Raw genomic sequence first — 17,519 nt, 5'->3', positions numbered from 1 at the left:
CACAATCAAATAATTTTTGTTCTTGCATGATTTTTCCAATTTGCCAATTCCTTAATCTCCAGAAAGAACTTCAGTTTTAAAAGAAAGTATGGTAATTTACCATATGTCTTCTTTTGGTTTTGCTTCACAGTGACACTGACAAACAGTATATGTAACTTAAAATGATCTTTGTCACCATCTCTCCAGCAGAAATTAAATTCACTGAATAGGATTGAAGTTAAAATAAATCAAGTCTGACCATTTCAATCAAGTACTTTTTGATGGAAAAGCTATTCAAAGTGATGAAGAAAGAACAAACAAAAAATCCTTAACACTGCTTTGGATTGTCCTGGGAAAGAGATTACTTTTTTCCTCAGAGCCACACCTACGCTTCTGTTGAAACTTTTAGAAATGAAAAAAGCAGATCAAAGCTTTAAATGCTCTTATCTTCGGGATTATGTTATGATGCAATCTACTTTATTACTGCACTCTGCAGCTTAGAAGTTTCTGTTGTTTTAGCAGGGCAACTGTTTCAGAGATAAGCTTCAATTTCTTTAGTGCTCATGAAAGTGAGACATTAAACTAGACTGAAATTCCTTTTCCAAAGACTAACCTAAGCAGCAAAATCAACGTAAGGATTTGCAGAGACTTCAAAGAACTCTATCAAACTCCTAATGTGAGCAGTTTTGCATTGATCTTCCACTGCAGCCCTGTGGCAACCGCCAGGCTGACCCTCTCACACCCTGTCAGACAGCCCAGCACTTTTCCTGCAAAAAAATCTTATTACATGGCTACATAATACAGTAGCTCATTACATCCCATTAATCTGCAAATATCAAATCCATGTCTGCACTATGCTCAAGATAGGACTTTAGTCTGGTAAGCAACAGCAACAAAGAACCCTCTTTTTGTGAGACTGTGAGACTGATGCTCTAGAGCACAGCTGCTCCTCCTTCACCTCCAGCTGCAACACCCTAGCAGAAGCCAAAGCAACAGCAAACACAGCAGAAGTTTAGGAACCCTACATTTGAGATGGAGTTCCACATCCTTTTTCACAAAATCCGGTAGGCCTGTGGTGAAAGACTTAAGCAAATTACCCAAGAAAATTTAACTTCAAATAGGATAACCACTACAAGGATATCGCAGTATGTAAAATTTCAGTCTTTCAATTCATCTCTCAGTTCTCCTGTGTCTTGCCTTCTGTCATCATCCTGCCTAAAAGTACCAGCTTTGTTCATATTTCTTTATTTTCAGCTACCTTCTTCTCTCCCCTTTTCTGTATGCTGGTGTTTTGAATCTATCTGCTTTCCACTAATGTTTCTATCACTGACCAAAATTAAGTAATGGAGCCACATTTGCATCTCTGACTAACATGTGGCCTGATCTTCATTACAGGCTTGATTTGAAATCTGTCTTCTAGACCTAATAGCATCATTCTTTTTCCATTTAAATCGTTCAAGTTCTTTACCACCAGAGACTTGCTGGGGAAATTCAGGTGTTACTGAATGCGTTCTTCTGAACACACAAAGGGCCAAGAGGCAGAAAGATGTAGTGTCTTCAGAAATATCTAAATAGCTGTACAAACAGAATTTACAGACTGTTCAAACACCATTGCAAAGCCACACAATTAGTCAGCTGCCATAAGAAGGGAAAGTCCTTCCCTTCCCTTCCACCTCTCCTGCATTAGCACTCCAGCTCATCTGACTCTTGGTGAGCTGGGTCAGGCACAGAAACTCATCCTTTTCTCTATGTTTGCAGGGGTTAGCTTTGTACTAGCTCAGCTCCCCACGTTTCATCTTCACAAGTTCAGACATATGCTAAAATCTGGCAGAGCAGAAGTGAGGAGGAGGGGAAGAAAACTGACTCTTTCTGCAACAGAATGTAAAACTTAAGCTCAACACTTCTGCTAAACCACTCCATAACTGCACTCCTGCTACTTTGCTAAGAAATTCTAAAACTAGCTCACACAATCTGACTGGAGGAAGAACTGGTTTTCTTGCTAGAGATCTTAAGCAACAACAGCTCAAGATGCTGAAACTGAAAGTACATAAAATTGAGGACATTCAGGTACTTCGAACCTGGCTGAATACGGGAGGTATTCACATTACTTCACATAACTGCAAACTCCAAACCAGAGAGAGCAGTGCTCTTGCATGAACATATGGGGTAGAGGAATGAAATGGGAAGAGGAACAAATCATACTGCTGCTCAACAGAACAGCTCTGACCCATGGAGTTACAAAAATCTGAAAAGCCATTATCCAGTCTTCAGCGAGTAACTGTGCTCTCAACAATGGCTCAAAAAAAGAGCTTCTATGACACCCTCCTCTAAAATGCTAAATAGTACACATACATAAAATTATATGGCATTACAAATTTTTCTTAAATAAAACCCCTTTGCTTCCTTGTTTAGAGGCATACGTGTAATTCCTGCTACTTGGATGATCTTTATTTTTTTTTTTCCTCTTAGATGGAGCGAACAGACTTGCCAAGCTGTGTGGGAACTTGGATAACCAATGTTAGCTGCAGCATTTCACAGATGTTTAAAGGGATACTCAGCAAAATCAAATTTACCATTTTTTTTAAGGTCCATAATTGGCTGAAACAAGGAAAAGCAAAGGATCTTGATACTGCCTCAAAAAAAAAAAAAAAAAAAAAAAAAAAAAAAAAAAGGCTTCAATTTGCAACTCAGGAAGCTGAATTTGCAAAAGATGCAATTTATTGACCAGAACTATTTGGCAGAGCTGTCTTCCCAGGTCAAGAGGAAGGAGTAATGAATTAGGGAAATAAGGTGTTTTATAAATGCTTAATTATCAATGCTCTTCAAGAAGACACTGGACTTAGGATAAGAACCAAACAAATTAAATTTACAAAAAAATTACATTCTATTGGAAACATTGTGTGGTTTCTTCAAACACCTGGACCTGGATATCTTGCATATAATTGAATTTCCATGGGGTCAGTACTCTTCTGGCCTACAATGATATTAACACAAAGAGAAACTATGCTGTCAAGAAAAAAATTAATTATCAGATCATATTTCCTTTTACCCAGATTAACAGTATTCATGTTTCAATATTCATATCCAGACAGAAGAGAAAAATTTAAACATGGTACTGTCATTACTGTACAAGCGATTGTCCTTTTCTCTGTTAAGATATGCAACAGCTACAGGCACTCATAAAATACATAGCTGTTTTTTTAAGAGATACTGTGATGAATCTTCCAAACACTACACAGTATCTTTCAGTAGAAGCTCCTGTCTTAGCTAAAGAGAAATAAACTTTCCCTTAAAAAAGAAAATTAACAGCTAAAATTCTGTTTAAACTGCTAATACATTCTATATGTATATAAGGAAAAAGGTGGATAAAGCCATCAGTAATTGGCCAGATATTCAGAAACTTGTCCATGATTATAAATTATATTTTATCCACAACCACTTAGAAAAATCTTTTTGTAAGGAGCACACATCTATAAAAAAAAAAAGATGATCAGTGGGATTTTTTTAATTTAGCCAGAGGTATACAGTATTTGGAAGATTAAAGCAGGCACTCATTACAACACAGTAATTTTAATTGGATAAAAGATAACTGGATGATGATGCTGAAATATGAATTAGAATGCAGTGGCAATAAGTAGGTTGGTAAAAAACGGCATGTCCCAGAAATCAATAATTATTTCCTTCATTCACTGCCCTGCTGTAAATTCAAGCAACCATCACCTTCCTGACAGCTTCAAAGCTATGAAGTGAGAGAAAATGTCTTTCCCTTTTTCATTTTTGCCTGCAGAACTGACAACTGAAAATATATGCATAATGCCCTTTTACTTGCATCTGAACATGGACCTAATCTGTGCTACCAATCTAGACAGATCAGCTTGCTGTCAGCTACTTACAAGCTTCATCTGTGGGTCAGTATTTCTGCTTTCTATATATTTTGAAGTAGATGGACATGGGTGAAGCAGGGAAAGGGGAAAACTAAGGGGAAAAAAGAAAACTGCCCTCAAAACCAAAATAAATAAATAGAAACAGACAAGCAAAAAAAAAGACAAACCTATTCCAATACAAAAAAAAAAAAAAATCCAAAAAAACCCCACCACCAAACCCAAACTATAACCGAAACACCCCAGAAGATATTAATACTACCACAAGAAAAAGCTGTAAGATATAGTACACTAAAGCATCACACAACCATGGATGCAGATAACCCAAAACAAAGCAGGATACCACCAGGTTTACTACTTCCTTACTCATATACCAAGATATACTGAAGACCAGAATGATCTGAAGTCCCTAACTTACCCAAATACCTACACCCTGCAGGTAGCCTCTCAGCTCTCAGGAGTATAATTTCCAAAAAGGAATCACACTTGGACACATCGATCTGCAGAGGTGCACTCACAGATGCTGGGGCTGTGGTTTCAGTGCCTTTAATTGGATACAAGTCTGATGTTGCCAGGGCTTTATTTTATCTCTTGTCTATTTACTGCTAACATATCTTCACAAGAGAGAGCTAACACAGAAGTTAGATCAAGAAACTGACCTACTTGTGAAAACATCTCTCCCCAAGAATAAAAACTGCATCAGAGTAGAAACTGCCAGCAGTTAAAAAGGACCCAGGATGACCTTTTGCAAAAGTGAGATAGATCTGTGCCAGACACAAGTGTCCGTTCAAGTATGGTCTGAAAAGTGAAGGAAAAGAAAGTCAATTTAGCATGGACATCTCCTTCTCAAAAGGGCTTAAGTGTAACAGCTCCACTTTTATAATAGATTTTTTTTTTTACTTTAGATAATTATTGCACTTAACATCTTGTATCTCCTAGCTTTAAAAGATTATTTATTAAAGGAACAGCTGTTAACAATCCATCTCAGAACTATGTAGGGCAAGACGCATGGTGAGATGTATCTTTAAATAAAACTGCAGACAACACACTGCAATAACAGCAGATAACGTCCATGATAACTAAGAAAGAAAAAAGAATGGTAAAACACAGCATTGAAGGTCTGCTGCATCGGATACCTCCTTGTGTCAGGACAGCTTCTATGCAGTATCACAGGTGCAGGAGATTTAACACCTCCACAAATTACATCCAATGCTACACAAAACTTCAATAAATCCAGGAGCTGGGCCAGCCAAGCTTCACTCCCTTCCTTAGGCCCACAGGGAGAGTCCTGCAAGGGTGGTCAGCCAGTTCTGCTGTAAACCTCAAGAATCAAGCCATGAGCAGAGAGAGTACAGAGTACTGATGACAGTGTAAAGCACTTTCTTTTTGTCTTTTATATGTCCACTTTTGCAGCTGTCTTTTGACATCTTAATCACATGGCAGATGGTTGTCTGCTATGGCAACTACAAACCAAAAAAGGCAACAGGACTACCCTGCATACAGCCACTGCATTCACATATTGTAAAGGAGAGATGAAACAATCCTATCTGCAACACAAACTCCACGTTGGTGGAACCCACCAATTTAGTTGAGCCAGTCATCTAGTTCATCATGTCTGTGAAATTCAGCATTAATCTAGGGGGGAATACAGCATCACAGCTTCATTAAACACTGCAGTACACATTTACCTAAATATATGTTCATGCAGATAAATCTAATTCCATTTTAATCCATTTTCCTCCCACAGCCTCAAAGCAGAAGGCCCCTCATGAAAAGGGACCTTTTTATAATCAACAAAAGAAAGGAAGGCTTTACTGTGCAACGTAAGCTCCAAGTTTCATTTTTCACTTGATTTGAAATATATTTAAAAGGGTAGGCTACAGTCTGGGCTAAAGAGCCCAGTCTTCTTTCTTAAGAAGGTTGTATGGTGAGCATGTTACAGTTTAATAATGCCCTCAGTAGCAGATGATGCATTTCCAAAATCTAAGCCTTCATTGAACTATTTGATGTGGACCAAAAGTTAAGTAAATACAAAAAGTGCAACAGCCAGTGCAAAGCACACTAAGATACTATTCACCCAAACTTTTCAGCATGACTCTGCATGTCTCAGAATGTACCAACAGATATTTCTTTTGAAAATGTTATTTGTTTTTAAGGACAGTCTGTGCTGCCAAAAATCTGTATGATTCCAATGATGTTTCATTAAATGGATAATTTTCATCAGAGTAAAATATATGCCTTTTTAAGGTGCTGAATTTAGAGTAGTACAGGTTTAAAATTTTCTTCTTCAATATAGTGGCTATTCGGTTTGAGAAACCAGAAAAAGCAAATTATGCAGTCTACATCAAAACAAAAATTTTATTAGGATGAAAATGAAAAGGTAACTTGGAAAGAAACCACTACCAAAGGAGGAAGACCATTTTCATGGCATCTCTTGAGAAGAAAAGGCCAAACTGTTTTGTTTTTTTTTTTTCTTTTCAAAATCATCTTCATTCCTGGCAGTTCAACAAATCCTTTAACAAATCTTTAGAAACTCTCAACAAAGACAACTATTGAGAGGGAGGAACTCATTGCCATCAGTTCTGCTTGCCTGATTCTGCCTGGTGTGGGCTCCAGGGCAACAAGCACTTATTATTATCTGGAATGGTGACAGTAAGGAGTCAAGCAAGTAAATAAATATTAAGATGGAGTAGTCACTTGATGGCCATTTTGGCCTATCTACATCCCCTGTTTTAGAGGGAACTCGAGGACTATTTTGAAGCCAGAGGTTGTGCAGTAAATTAGTGTCAAAGCCTTATTATGGTCACATTCCAGCCTGTATTGTATTTGGCTCAGAAGTGGCTTTGGGTTTCACCAGCAACTTACCTAAACACAGGACAAACAGAAAATTTGAGCAAATGACAAGATGATAACTTCTGGAAGCATGATTAGAGATTAGAAATGTCAACACTCTTCTGTCAACAAATATAATGAATTACGTGTTATCTGAATTTACCCCACTATTTTCTGCTACACATAACACAAAGATATGGTTAAAAGCATAGTAGCCTGATTTTTCTTAATTTTTTTTTTTTTCTGGGATGAACTTCTTTAAGAAATACTCATTCATTCAGTGGAAGACACTTACAGATCTCAATGTTTAGAAAAAAAGTGGACATATGTCATGACTTCACATAAGAAATCAAGAAGTCATAATGTGGTTTCAGAGTTGCCAGGTATAACACTTGCCAAAGCAAACATACACTCTAAATCTAAAAGTTATTCTAAGCAGCTTGCCAAAGATCTTGTAGCAAGCCAGCTAATGATTACAAGGTGCAGTTAGATAGACAAGCAACCAGGCATACACCCCATCTGCTCAACCATGCACACAATATCCAGACATAAACTATAGTTTTGGTTTGGTCTTGGAAAAAAGCCCCAATCTTTAGAATAATTTCTTTCCATTCTACTGAACTCCATGTATTCTTAAAATGGAAATCAGCACCTCCAAAGTAAACTAAGTGGGGGAAAAAGCATGTGTTAGACAAAAGTCACTTTTTGCCAGCTGTGAGTGTTGATTTTACAATTCTTTTTGGACACTGACTTCAGTGCAGATGGCAAAATGATTTCAGTCCTTCAAGGAACTCACATGATGTATCCTAATTTCTAGACATAAAATTCAGCACACATTAGCTGCTCAAAATTTCTAATATAATAAAACATATGCCAATATCTCCATCTGAGCATTCATTCTTTATAAAGAGGAAATCCAGCACACCTATATTAACTTCCTACTCCACATACTCATGTAGGTCCAAAAACCATGTACTGTGCCAAAGGGCAGGCTTCAGATCGGTTCTATTAAAACTTGTTTAGCAAGACAAGGAGGTGACTGGCCTCCAGCCCAATCACAACCTGCTCTGAAATACACCTTCCTTCAACAGGAAGGTGCCACACCAGTGCTTGAATTCATGTGGGTGGGGGTTCCTGGTTTCTTCCACAAAACAACCAAAAGCAGAATCCAAGAGCAGTGGCTGCACCTGTTTTAGAAAATCAGCTAACCTCCTGTCAAGGGTTGTTAGGAAGAAACTTTCCCCAAGGGACTAGTTATCCGGTAATTGCATATGGTAGAGTTTTTCCAGCACCCCTCCAGAACAGCTGGTACTGCAGTATCAGCAGCAGGACTAGTCTGACTGATGGCTTGATTTGAAAAGTCAGCTTGTACACTCACAACACATTATTGATTTTGGCACATACACAGGTGTAACCACTCCATTTGCATTAATGCAACGTTGCTCTAGCACCTGCAGCACTTGCATTTGACAGCTGCTTGCAGATTCAGAAAGCAGCATGCTAGCTAGCTTGATTAAAAGATACCATTAGTAAGCTGTACTTCTCTAACCAGCATCTGATTCCACCCAAGAAAGCTTGATTTTGCTATATTAAAAAAAAACACACCAGCTTAGGCTGAATATGGAACAACGTGCAGATTTGAAGGTAGAGAAGATGGATGTACTCTGCTTCCAGAACCTGTTTTTCTGACTTTAGTAGCATCATTTAACTGAAATCAAATAAGTCAGAAGATCCCACTTAAGTTATCTTCCATTTCCTTTCAAATATGTAATGTACAGCTTTGTCATCTGTAAACTGGGTGATGAGTTGTCCAAATATAAATCCAGACAGCTCCTGTGCTGCACTGAGCTCCCACTCAAAAGAAGCAAAGCAACAACAAGTGACATACATCTTTAAAACATGTAGGCAGTTCTGCTTACTCGCCTCCCTTTCTGCCCCTGCAATGCTCCTCTGCTGCTTCCTGCATGAAGGCTTCAAAATCCACCCACGATGGCAGTGGATGAGGAGAGGCAATGAGGGACAACCCCAAGGAAATTATACCAGGCTCCCAGTACATCTTCTCTACAGGAGAAATACAAGTCCCTTTGTACTTCATGCATCTTCTAAGCCCACTGAGCTCTTTGAAAACAGCTTATAAGGAGGCAGAGGAATGCATCTATTTGGAAGTTTCGCTGAAAATGAATTTTTTTATTTTCTGAAAGATACCTTCCACAGAAAAGAAAGCTAGAAACTACACAAAGTATCATTTTGGACTAACAGGAGCTTCCTGATAGAAGTCACTAACATATATTATTTTAGATCCAAGGAGCCACAGAGCAAGATCTTCACTTGTAGCTGCTTACTGATTTTCTGCCCAATTCTCCTTATTTTCTTTGTCATTTAACAGTGTATGTCTACTAGCTTTTAACTGCTTTTGCTTACCTCTTCTTTGTCAGTTGTTGATTTTTTTCCTAAATACCAATACAGCTGAGTCCCTGTTCTGGAATCCACCCTTACCTGCATTATTTGTAACTGGATTTTCAACCTCCTGAGCTAGTCATACTTTAACTCCCCCCAAACAATTTTCTCATACTTATGTAAATTCATGTATTTCTTTCTACAACTTTAGATAAAGACTTACTACCTTGTGGACTTTCATCCTCTCTTCCATCTTCTTATTCCTTTCCTCACTCTCAATGATTTCACTATATACAAATCAGCTATATTTAGATAACTCAGCAGAGACAGAAGAAAACCAGAAGAAACCTCTAAAACCTTACTGGTAAGTTAGGCTTGGTATATTGGTTACTGAAAAAAACCCCAAAAAACTATGAATTTCACAAAGTAATGCTCTTAGTAAAAAGACAAAGCTGTTGGTGAAGAATCAAATTCAGTAGCCACTACAGGCAAATTAAAACAAATAATGCCTTAAAGCCTTAAAACAAATATTGTAGACCATAAAGTCAAAATTCAGAGAAAAAAACCAAACACTCTAAGAAACAGAAGGAACAATCAGTGGATGAAAGGACAGGAACGAATATGCTAAGAGAGCAGAGATCTGAGGACTGAATTATTTAGTTTTCTAAAGAGGCATTTTCACAGCAACTGGTTTGACATTTAGGAAGCAAGACAGCTACTGCTATGGCAATAAGCAATAGTCCCTGCTTAAAAAAACAAAACAAAACAAACAAAAAAACCCAAACAGAGATAGTACAGAAAGGCATAAGGACTAAAGCAACTCAAGCCATGCCCTTTTGTTTCATGGCATGAAATCAGCATTTTCTTTTCGAATTGTCACACACTGGTACAAGGTTATCACGCTGGCACAGCATGGAGACAAAACAAAATTAGATCCACAAGCTGTTCTTAAGATATAAGTGAGGGGGTAATAAGTTTTTTACATTCAAATATGAAACCAGACATTGTGATTTCATCTGCAGGACAAGCTTTTTCTTTTTAAAAAATCTGAATGGATCAGTGTGCAGCAGAGATGAACAATGCTGGACTGCCCCAGTGTATTTCAGTATCATTGCAGGAGGACAAAAGACACGTGACAGCTGATGCTTTCTATATCAGTCCAGAAAGAACAAGGACATTTTAAATAATGTCATCTCAGCTTTATTAAAAATACTTTATAAGTAAGAAACTCTTCGTGCATGTATTACACAAAAATTATCCTCCATGACAGATGGACAAAATGGTCCAACAGCAGCCCCAGTGACCCTCCCAGCAACTAATTTTTGAAGTTGTTTTAACAAGCTTGGAGAGAACCTCTTTAATAAGGGGGAAAAAAAGGCAATGGGGCAAAATAGGAAAAACAGAAAAGGAAGGTCCCTACTGACACAACTCTCCAGCATGTGCCTACACCTCAGTTCAGAAGAAGAGCAACCACCACAGTGGTTCCCCAAGTACAAGACTTACTTCCTGGCAGTACTGGAGAATCCCTTCCTTTGTCCCGATGCAAGTCTTGGAGCCAGAGGGGTCCGATTCCCACTTCCCATTCTGCACATTCATGTGCATGTTGAGTTTCCCACAGAACATGGCAATTTGAGGCTCTGCCAGCAACCCAGCATTTCCATCAGCAGGCACCTAAAAAAAAAAATAAAAAAAAAAAAAGTTTTAATTTCACATCTGACATTTCAGTCCATCCAAAGCAAAAACAGCTCAAGAAAGTCTGAACATCTAAGGCTTTCCCACCCATGGCAGCAGAGGCTTACATAATTTCATTCAAGCAGACTTGAAAAATGTAAACACAATCTTCATGGAAATCCAGAACACAATGGTGTAACACAGAGTTTAAAGCTGTAACCAAACTGCTTTGTGGTCCTTCTTAGCAACTTGAACTAAATACACAATAAATGAGACTAGTTGGAGCACCAATACAGAAATTTATTTTTCCAAACATACTTTGTGTATGGGGAGGGAGTTTACTAACATAACTATTAACAAAAAAAAAGCCCCGAGTTTTCCCCAAGAGTTTCCTAAAAAAAAAATAATAATCCCACAATATATCTTTTTCCAGGAGTAGTTAATTTAGAAGTTGAGCATACAGGCTATACTTTAACATGCCTTTTAAAGACAGTGGGTTAAAAGCAGTGGCTTCCACCTCAACTTTGTTTCAACTGAACCTTAAAATGCAGTAGGCTGGCATGGTGTCCAAACAGGACTGCTTAAGTTCCTACAGCAAAGTATAACCAAATACCACCTACCCAAACAAGCACTAGAATACCCAGCCTGAGACAGGCCCCCCAAAGCACTCGCCCCCACCTCCTGCAGCCAACCTGCCCACGACGCCCCAACCTCCCTCCTCAAAACCTCTTCCTCCCAGGAGCTTCTGGGATATAGAGCCAAACACCAGAGCTGCCCTCAACAGTTTTCCAATTAATTGCAATTCTGGAACATCTGTGAGTCTCCTACCTGCACTTAGAAACCAACTTCATCCTACAAGCCTCAACACTGGTTTAAATCCCTCCTGTGGGACCATGGCATTAAGGAAATCAAGAGCTCTTTCTTTAAGCCCTCTGGTGTAGCCAGCCTCAGAAGGTATAAGCTGCAAGTACTGGCTTCAGTTTTGTCATCTGAGAAATGATGTAACGAAAGATCCTTTGGGTTGGGTTCCTCTTTGGGTTGGGTTCCTCAATAGAGATGCCAAAGGCTCTAACCACTGCCTCCCATGCTCCAAAGGCACACTGTCACAGTCAAGGTACAGCAGACTACGTAAATAAATTTAGTATCTATTTTAAATGTACAATATTTTAGCTAGAAGGCTTCTCAGGAAGGAAATTAAAAACATTTTAAGAATTCACAAAAAACTGAAGCTGAATTACTGTCTTACAGGAGGTATGTACCTTACTTCTGCAACACTTTGTTTGAACAAATGCAAAAAATCTTCATTAATTCCAGAGGTGCTGAATTGATGGTTCAGGTGGCTCTTTAGCCATTTAAATGCCAAAATAGCTAAGGAGTTGGGAAATGGCAAGCCTAGTGACACATCTTCGACTTCTCAATGATTCAGGACAGCCTTCTCAAATACCTGAAAGGGCTTCATTGCCCTGTTTAATGGCAACATTCACCAGGCTGCCACCTCTGCATGCAGAGCTGCTGTTAGCACATGCTGGGGTAGAAGTATCTTTAGACTTGATGAGAATATCCTTAGATTAGATTTTAGGACCAATTTTGTTCCCTGAAAGGATTGCTGGGCACTGGAACAGGCTGCCCAGGGCAGTCGTGGACTTGGTAGGGCTGGGTTAACCATTGGATTCGATGGATTTTATACGTATATTTGCACCAAGAATTGCTGCAGGAGTCAATGTCTAACTACTTTAACACATGAGATTTAGCACTGTAAGTTAAAAAGCCACAAATACAAGTAGTTAATTTATTTATATTTTTTTAAGTAGAGGACAGAAACCTTATTTTCCTGCCTTCTTTAAGGTGGAAACACATTACAACAATGTAGCTAAAAAAAAAAATAAAAAAATAAAAGCAAACCCTTCTATCACCAGAGATTCCTTTAGATTCCTTTTACTATTTCATTTTATCTTCTGCTGTGGAATGAGTAAACTCTGTATGATATAACAGGCAACCATCACTGTCCTTTGACTGGGTAATTAGAGAAATTTCCAATACCTGGGATGACACCTTGTCTGGCTTACACCTTGATCAGTGAAACAATCACAAGCTTACTCGTTCTAACATCTTCAGAAGCTCCAGAGAGCATCTCAGATGTGACACATTTATAACTAATATTTGCAAAAAATTCTCTGAATTAATGATTTTTCTTTTCTTCATAGATGCAACATAACCCTATCAAAATTCCAATAAAAATAGAAGAAAGCCATTCCACAGGTGACACATGAACTCTATTCGCAGTCAACTTCTCCAGCTGGGATCTCTATTAAATTAATAAAGCACACAGCAGTCACATTGTGGCACTTTGGGTTTGTTGGGTTTTTTGGGTTTTTTTTTCCACTCAAAATTGTAAGTAGCAAATTTGTGAAGACTGTGCTTTGTGGCTTTATAATAGGGAGTTTTCTGGTATAATTTTTCTTAGTTAGGAAGGCAGCTAAAGCTGGGGAAAAAGAAATGTGTCCCTTTATTTGGAGTCCTACCAATTTAACTTGTAACAACATAACAACCTATGACTTTCTACTTAAAAATCTCACTCCCTTCATAAACAACATGACATCTCCCAGCTTATGGAAATTACCAGAGCGATTCATGTCCACATTTAGCTCTCTATATTTTGAGCTGACAGGACCATACCAACAAACTGCTCAGCACAGCAGTTGATTAGAATAGGTAAATGTTTCTCATCAGAAAGAAATATCAGAGATAGGAACATACAATGTAAATAGAACTAAAGCAACATGAGCATGAATAATTCAAACACCCAGCTTCCCAAGCTGAGCCCTGTTAGAGTGTCCTTAAAGCAAGGATAGTAGGTTAATGGATTTGTCTGTTACATTTCTGGGTAGAGATGCAACACTGAGCTTCCAAATTAACTTTTTGTAAACAATCAAGAGTAGAAATAACACCCATTAAAACATCTTAGATTGTGGTGGGAGGGAGGAAGGGCACAATTTTTAATATCAGAAAGCGAGTGCCTCTTACCACTGCGTAGCCCTGGTGTTTAAACAGAAAGAGAAAGCTTCTTGCCTATAGTAATAAGTAGCAATTTTTATACCTTGCATTTTCAGCATGGTAGCTGTGAAACTTGCAGTGATGCTGCAAAGATTTCACAGGAGAACTGACTCATTGTTGACACAGCCTTTCTGCTGTCTCCCTGCTCTTTCTATAAAATGTGCCTCTAATCCGAGATTTTTGCCATCCAATATTTCATTTCTGAAGAAAATAAGAAGCTGATCTGCTGTAACACTTTTTCTCATTGAAAATTGGCAGCTCTGTGCTTGTCAAGAAATCCCTGTTGCTGCAAAGTCCGCAGGAACAGCCAACGCTGATGGATTCACAAGTCTAGGAGCATTTTTTGATGTGAGAGCAAAGGAGGAGTTGTTGTCAGATCTGACCTTGGCCTTACCTATCCTAGATTTAAAGCTTCTGCTGGGTCTTCTGACAACACCTTAGCAAGATACTTCTATTAAAGAGTGCATGACTAAAATATTTCTCTTCACTCCATTTTGCAAGCATATGTTTCACACCAATGTTACTTCCATTTTCCAAAGAGTGAACGTCACACAGTGACTGACAGCTCTTCTAACGTTAAAAAAAGAAATACCTGTAACTTTTCAGACCATTTGCCTTAAACCTGAAGCTACTGAATTAAACTATATATTGCACTGTACTCTTTTACATATTGTTTAACTGCAATCACATGGACTACTACAAAATTCACAATAAAAAACTGAAATTCATTAAGTTAAAAATCCACTATGGATCCAAAATAACACATTATGCTAAGTAACAAAGCACTAATAAGAACAATTCTGATGCCACATTTTCTGGTTTCTTCCCCATTTTCCTGCACAGCCCTCCATGGTAAGCCTATATAACGTGGAGTCTTATGTTAATTTTACCAAACGGAGTGAAGTAGGAAATAAAAACTTGGTAGCCAGATGCTTTATACTGCTTGTCTTGCCAGTGCCCCACTACTCAATACAAGAGCATTCCCAAGGCACCCACTGAAAATGGTGCCTGGAAGAGACCAGTTTTCAAAAACCTTGATTTTCTGGAAATCTATTTTAACCCAGGGCACATTCCTAAATTAAAAATAGTAAATTCAAGGAATTGTTTCAAGAAAGTTGTTGCCATTTAGTTTTATAAGGCTGATGGATATGAGAGGAGAAAAACATGGACACAAGAAGTCTCTCAGGCTCCTTTCTTCTGAACTTCTGAACTGATGAAGGTCTCCGACACCCACTGTCTGCACCACCCCTCTCTCTCTAACCTGGGGTCTCTTCCACCTACACAAATCCCAGTTTTATAAAAACTTCAACAGCTCCATATGTTTAATACTTCATTATGACACATAAACCTGACGGTAAGGACTGCATGCCAATTTCCAACATTCCATTGTAATTCTGTGTGCATACCTCATGTGTTCAGCAGGGCATCTACTGGAAAGAAAAAGTACAAAAATCAGCAAGCAAGGGGGATCCTCACAAAATTACTGCATATCATTTAATCTCTTGTGCAAACATCCAGAAGCATTCACCTTCAATACACTCACGTGCCTGTTTCATGGGTTTACACAAATCTTCCACCTTCAGCTCTTCTGGCAGCCAGTGCCATGCACAGACTTTTGCCCCTCCCAAAGTTAACAGTTCAGAAGAGTAAATATTGACAACTTTTTCAGCTGATCAGTATCCCTAGGCTATGCTGCCATTTAATGACTAAGCTTTACCCAATACCACAACTATATTTTCACTGGAACAGTGCTAGAAAAGCTTTCCAGGGAATGAAAGGTGTGCCAGAAACTGCTGGTGAGTGTTATATGCTGTATGCTGGTGAGTATATCTTGAGATATACAGGTAAGAGACTAAAAATGTCTCTTAGGTATTACAGATTGCACCAAGATAAAGAAACAACTTTCTCTACAGATCTCTCCCTTCTCACTAGGTTTGTCTTGAAGACCTCAAGCATCAACAGACTTTGCGAGAAAATACAGTTTTGGTTTCTTTCCAGGGAGCTGCATCATGATGATGATTCACTACCAAAGCAAAAACTCTAAGATTAAACTTAGCTAAGAGAATTACTAATTTCAAGAGAGGTCTCTACATAACATGTAATGAACTGTTACTGACTTTAAGAGAGAAATCAACAGCAGCACAAAGGGGACAGAACTGCAGTATTTCAAGTGGGGCAAAAGTGGCACTTTTAAAACACATCTTGATGAAAAGCAACTCCAAGAAAAAGGCAGGAGAGTGAAATGACAGTAGAACTAGATGCAGTGTTCAGTAATTTGTGCCAGTGCCACGATGTCATAACATTTTAAACACATGAATTCATGAATTAGTGATCACGTCAAAGGTATATCCAGATAGAATGAGTGACTTGGTGAAGAATTTTACCTGTAATTCAAGCTTTCTTCACAGCCAATGGTTTAATTAATTTGCATTCATTCTCCGCCAGGAAAAATGATCTGCATTATAATGCAGTTAATAATCCAGAGCACTGATCTGCATAGATAAGCAGCTTCTGTACAGTAATGCTGAATAACAAAGCCACAGTCCAGTTTGCTACAGTAATGCCTGTAGTGGCAAATCTCTCCTTCACTAATCCTAAAGCTCTTGGGAAGATTAGTCTCCCAGAGAATAACTCATGCAACACAAATTACATTAACAGCAACTATTTACTTTATTAGTATTCTGGAAGAGTAAAAACTCCAAGCATATTAATGAAACTGTAATCAGGTATTACTTTGTCTACTTTGCATATAACCTCGAAGAAATAGCATGTGCTTTTTACCCTGCCTCTTGGCAAATCATTAAATAACTGTTAGACCAATTAGCATGCCATCTTAAGCTAAGTGGAAAAGTTCTGCCTAGGTTTTCACAGTATATCCAGTTTTCAAAGACCTAATAGAACACCACTCATCACATCAGCAGGATCAGAGAACACTTTCTAGAATGGGAACCACCTAATTTTTAAAATGGCAAATACAGGAACGTGAAAAATATTACGCTATTCAGACCTCTTTGTAAATACATTCATCTATCACAAGATGTTCAATAACCAGCCTAATATTTTAGATATAGCAAACAAAAATCATTAAGCTATTATACATTTTTAATAACTAACTTTCAAAAGTGTAGAAAGGGTACAGTTCTGAAAGAAAGGATGCATGACAGAGGTAATGACATCAGGTTATCCCTGAAAGAGTTTCAGCTTTTCAGAGGCCTGTCTTCCAGTGACTCATTTCAACTCCACTTGTATGCGTCTTCCTGAATGCTCCCCCCTCCTATGCTTCCTTTTTGGGAGCAGCTAAATCCTGAGGTGCTTAAAATATTACTTGACAGAAAAGAAATTTAAACTTTCAAGTATTAATTTTTCAGTATAGTGTCTAGTCTCAATGAGAAAGCACAGTAAGAATTCCTTTCTTTGAGTAAGAATATTTATAAGAAAAAAAAAAGAAAAAAGGAAAAGGAAAAAAAAGGAAAAAAAGGAAGAAAATCCCATCAACACTGAAGACTGGGATCAGAAGACAACTCTGTAAGAGGAAGCCCATTGGGTATATAACTGCTTAAAAATCATTACTAATTTGGATAAAGAAAGAAGAGGGACATAATCCAGCTGTTTTCCCATCAGATTGTGTAAAAGGAGTATTTACAGACCCAATCAAATTAGTATAAAACAAGGTAATTACCAGCAAGCCACATGAATGACATGTAA

At 38.2% G+C, this 17,519-nt stretch overlaps 1 protein-coding gene across 2 annotated transcripts in view; it reads right to left on the bottom strand.

The window, feature by feature from the left end:
- APP (amyloid beta precursor protein) overlaps window positions 1–17,519 on the bottom strand; it is a 208,222-nt gene that overhangs the window by 152,680 nt on the left and 38,023 nt on the right. For both annotated transcript variants that reach the window (XM_071755155.1, XM_071755146.1), the window contains exon 2: window positions 10,593–10,760. In XM_071755155.1, the coding sequence (XP_071611256.1) occupies window positions 10,593–10,760 (168 nt within the window). The remainder of the gene's footprint in view (window positions 1–10,592; window positions 10,761–17,519) is intronic.

This window comes from Heliangelus exortis, chromosome 1, assembly GCF_036169615.1.
Source record: "Heliangelus exortis chromosome 1, bHelExo1.hap1, whole genome shotgun sequence".
NCBI lineage: Eukaryota > Metazoa > Chordata > Aves > Apodiformes > Trochilidae > Heliangelus > Heliangelus exortis.
Note: the sequence above shows the minus strand (reverse complement) of the source record. Positions and strands in the feature narration are given on the sequence as shown.